Consider the following 3966-nt stretch of genomic DNA (forward strand, 5'->3'; position numbering starts at 1 on the left):
CGTGGTGGCAGGTGCCTGTAATCTCAGCTACTCGGGAGGCTGAGGCACGAGAATTGCATGAACCCAGGAGGCGGAGATCGAAGTGAGCCAAGATCATGCCATTGCACTCCAGCCTGGGTGACAGAGCCAGACTCTGTCTCAAAAAGAAGAAGAAGAGGAAGAAGAAGAAGAAGAAGGAGGAGGAGGAGGAAGAGGAAGAGGAAGAATAAGAAGAAGACGGGGCGCTGCCGAGGCTCGGGGCGCGCGCAGTTGGCGTCTGCCAGTGCCAAGACCGTGCCGACCCCACAGCCGAGGCGCGAAAGGGGGACGCCCGGCCTCTGGGCCGCTGCCCTCGCTTTCTCTTCGTTGTTGCGAACGCCGTCCGCTCAGGAGGCGCCCCGCGACCAGCGCGATGAGTGCCAACGAGGACCAGGAGATGGAACTAGAAGCATTACGCTCTATTTATGAAGGAGATGAAAGTTTCCGGGAATTAAGTCCAGTTTCTTTTCAATATAGGATAGGTGAAAATGGTGATCCCAAAGCCTTGTTAATAGAGATTTCCTGGACAGAAACATATCCCCAAACACCTCCAATTCTATCTATGAACGCTTTTTTTAACAACACCATATCATCAGCTGTAAAGCAGAGTATATTAGCCAAGCTACAGGAAGCAGTAGAAGCTAATCTTGGAACCGCTATGACCTATACATTGTTTGAATATGCCAAAGACAATAAAGAGCAGTTCATGGAGAATCACAATCCCATTAATTCCGCAACATCGATAAGCAATATCATCTCAATTGAAACTCCTAATACAGCCCCATCAAGTAAGAAAAAAGACAAAAAAGAACAACTTTCAAAAGCCCAGAAGCGTAAGCTGGCAGACAAAACAGATCACAAAGGAGAACTTCCTCGAGGCTGGAACTGGGTTGATGTTGTGAAGCATTTAAGCAAAACTGGCTCTAAGGATGATGAGTAGCACTTGGAATTTGAGACAAGGAAAGAGCATTCTTTAAAGAGTAAAACTGGGTTCAAAATCTTTCATTACTATTTTCTGGTATTGAGGCGACTTTTTATAAAACACAATTTTTTGTATGTTTCTTACATTAAAAAGGTTGTAAGTTGAAAGTTCATGAAGAGATCTGGTTGTATTAAATTATTTTCACAAACTTGCCTTAATAAAAGGTGAAAATGTTACTGTTTAGTATGCTTTATGAAGCCCCTTGAGCTTTATAAAGGGACAGGCATGGGGAATAAGAATCAGTGTTAATTTAAATGATCTTATCCTGGTGGATGTGCTATTTTCTTAAAGGAGTATGAAGCCCTTTTCAAACTATCATCCCAGTGGAGCCGAGTAGTGAACAGTTCCATAGTGCAATCCATATTAATAGGCTTCTTATCTTAAGTCTTCATCTCTTCTTTTGCTTAATTACTGAACCGTAAATTGCTTCAGAGAAATTTAAATGCTGGTATTTGAACTTTATACATGATACTTTTTGTAGTTTCTTTTAATTTTTGAAAGGTGAACTGCTTCCCTTTAATAAATTAATATCTATTTATACTTTTCTCTTGATTTGGGTCAAGATGTTTGATCATGAGTGCTTTAAGTGATATGTGGAATAGGAGAATATAAAAACAAATCTGTCAAATACACTAGAAAGCATTTTAGTAAGAAATGCTGGCCCTTCCTTAAAACATTTCTCTTGCATATACCAGGATGGGAGTAAAAGATGCCTTAATACTTAGTTTTTGTATTGTTGGAGACATTGATTTTAATAAAACCCTATTTATCTGCTGTTGTGTGCTTTTAGTTGTTGGATAACTGAGGTCTCCTAAATGGTTCAACATAAAACCACATTTCAAGTCTTGTTTCTTTTTGGAGTGTCTTTTCAAGTATTCAAATATATTTCTCAACCTGAGCATCTTTTTAATCATATACATGGGAGTCTTTTAAATGCTGAACTGTTACACATGCCTGACTTAAAAGTAATAATAATAGAGGAAACTATTGGTCTAGTTGTGCCAAGAAAAGTTTTTGATGTTTATGTGTGATGTACAGTGATTTTGTATATGCGCCCAGCTTTAAGAACACACAAAACTGTTACATCTGGTAGGGAGATTGTTAGTGCCTCAAGTTACACCTGTGCAGCTTGGGTCTGAGTTTTGATAGAACAGTAAACATTTAAAGAAGTTAAGAGCAGTTGGAGCTGTATCCGCGGTTTTTACTCGTTAACTCACTTCAGCTAAATAGTTTGAATTATAGAGTAAGTATAATTACAGCAAAGGAGTTAATCTCATTTTCAAAGCTGTTTCTCATTTTATTTCTTGAATTAATGTACAGCAAAACATGTTAAAATTCAGGACCACTGGAATATGGCAATTTATGTTTCAGGGTTGTGTGTGGGTAGTATTTGTGGTTGTATTGGTTTGTTTTTTGTTTTTGGAGAAACATCTGCTAGTGGAATAAAATACTTTGTTTTGCTCTGAAGAGACTGAAATTGTTCAGGCTTATTATGGCTCATAGATTACAGAGAATGATGCTAGTTACATGCCAATGAACTATTTTTACTCTTTTTATATGAAATGTACAAATTTCTAGGGGTTCTGGTGATGGTGGTGCCTCTTATTACCTTATGTAAAACACTTGAACAGCCTTATCAATATTGCCGTCATCTGTTTAACACTCCCAGTATATTTTCTCAATGTCTGTTTACTTAAAATTTTGTGGAGTGACATAATTAATAAGCAATAAAGTCTGAATTATACACACACACACAAAAAAAGAAGAAGACATAACTAAAGTTTGCTGTGTTGGGCGTCACTAATTTTTAACTTGTGATGGAAGATGTTTGGAATTATAAGAGCAGGTGGCGAACCAGCCCATTGGGCTACCTTGGCTAAGTCTGGTAGTTTGTTTACAGTCATCATTTCCCTGATTGGAAAACACAAAAGCTTTGAGTCCCAGGACCTTCCCTTCAAGCTTGGGCATTACAAGAGGCAATTACTAAAAGTTGACATAGCTTTGTTGTTATTTCAGTAGGTACAAACCTGCCAGTAGTTATGGTTTACAAAAATAATAAATGGAGAGGAGACTCTCCCCTTGTTTAAATTTCGGAGGTTAGGCCAGGTGTGGTGGCTCACGCCCGTAATGCCAGCACTTTGGGAGGCCAAGGCAGGTGGATCACTTGAGGTCAGGAGTTCAAGACCAGCCTGGCCAACATGGTGAAACCCCATCTCTGCTAAAAACACAAAATTAGCCAGGCATGGTGGTGCATGCCTGTAATCCCAGCTACTTGGGAAGCTGAGGCAGGAAAATCGTTTGAACCCGGGAGGCGGAGGTTGCAGTGACCAGAGATGGCACCATTCCACTCTAGCCTGGGCGACTAGAGCAAAACTCCATCTCAAATAAATAAATAAATTCGGAGGTTAATGGCTTGACTCTTAGCATAGACACACAGATGTTACGCTATAGATTATACCAGGAAGAGGTGGGAGGAGCCACACATCCCACATCAGAAATAGCCTTTGGAAAACTGCAAACTGGATTGCGTGTGTGTTTGGCTGCAAAATAAATCATGAGTTTCTCCCAAACATTAGATGGACAAAGGAACAATTCACTTTTTTTCCCCACTGTGATCCATTCACAATGGAGTATATTCCTGGAGGATTCTAAGATGTGTTTTGTTCACTAGAGAAGACTTTTTAGGAGTGTTTAGTTTAGGAAATGCTTAGCTGGCTATAGAAGACAGGCGCGCATTCTTATCTGACTACAGAATCCAGGTGTCACCTGTGGAGTTAACACAAGGCCACAGATGGCCGCCTTCAAGGTGACCCTGCCCAGAGCCTAGGGAACAAGGTGAGGGTTGACTGAGAAGGGAAATGGTCCTGCTGAGAAGGACATTCCCCAAGCTCATGGTCTGGTCCACAAGCCATCGGTCACACAGAGGGTCACACAGATATGGGATGCCCAGTTAAATTTTAATTTCT

At 40.4% G+C, this 3966-nt stretch overlaps 1 protein-coding gene across 1 annotated transcript; it reads left to right on the forward strand.

The window, feature by feature from the left end:
- Positions 1 to 211: 211 nt before the first annotated feature.
- Positions 212 to 2748, forward strand: LOC117977300 (RWD domain-containing protein 4-like). Its single transcript, XM_063601456.1, has one exon. The coding sequence runs from the start codon at positions 392 to 394 to the stop codon at positions 956 to 958; it is 567 nt and encodes a 188-aa protein (XP_063457526.1). The 5' UTR covers positions 212 to 391; the 3' UTR covers positions 959 to 2748.
- Positions 2749 to 3966: the final 1218 nt, after the last annotated feature.

The sequence above is a fragment of the Pan paniscus genome, chromosome 22 (assembly GCF_029289425.2).
Source record: "Pan paniscus chromosome 22, NHGRI_mPanPan1-v2.0_pri, whole genome shotgun sequence".
NCBI classification, from domain to species: Eukaryota; Metazoa; Chordata; class Mammalia; order Primates; family Hominidae; genus Pan; species Pan paniscus.

What these genes read in the sequence shown, in the direction of transcription:
- LOC117977300 (XM_063601456.1), top strand. Translation starts at nt 392, where the DNA reads ATGAGTGCCAACGAGGACCAGGAGATGGAACTAGAAGCATTACGCTCT.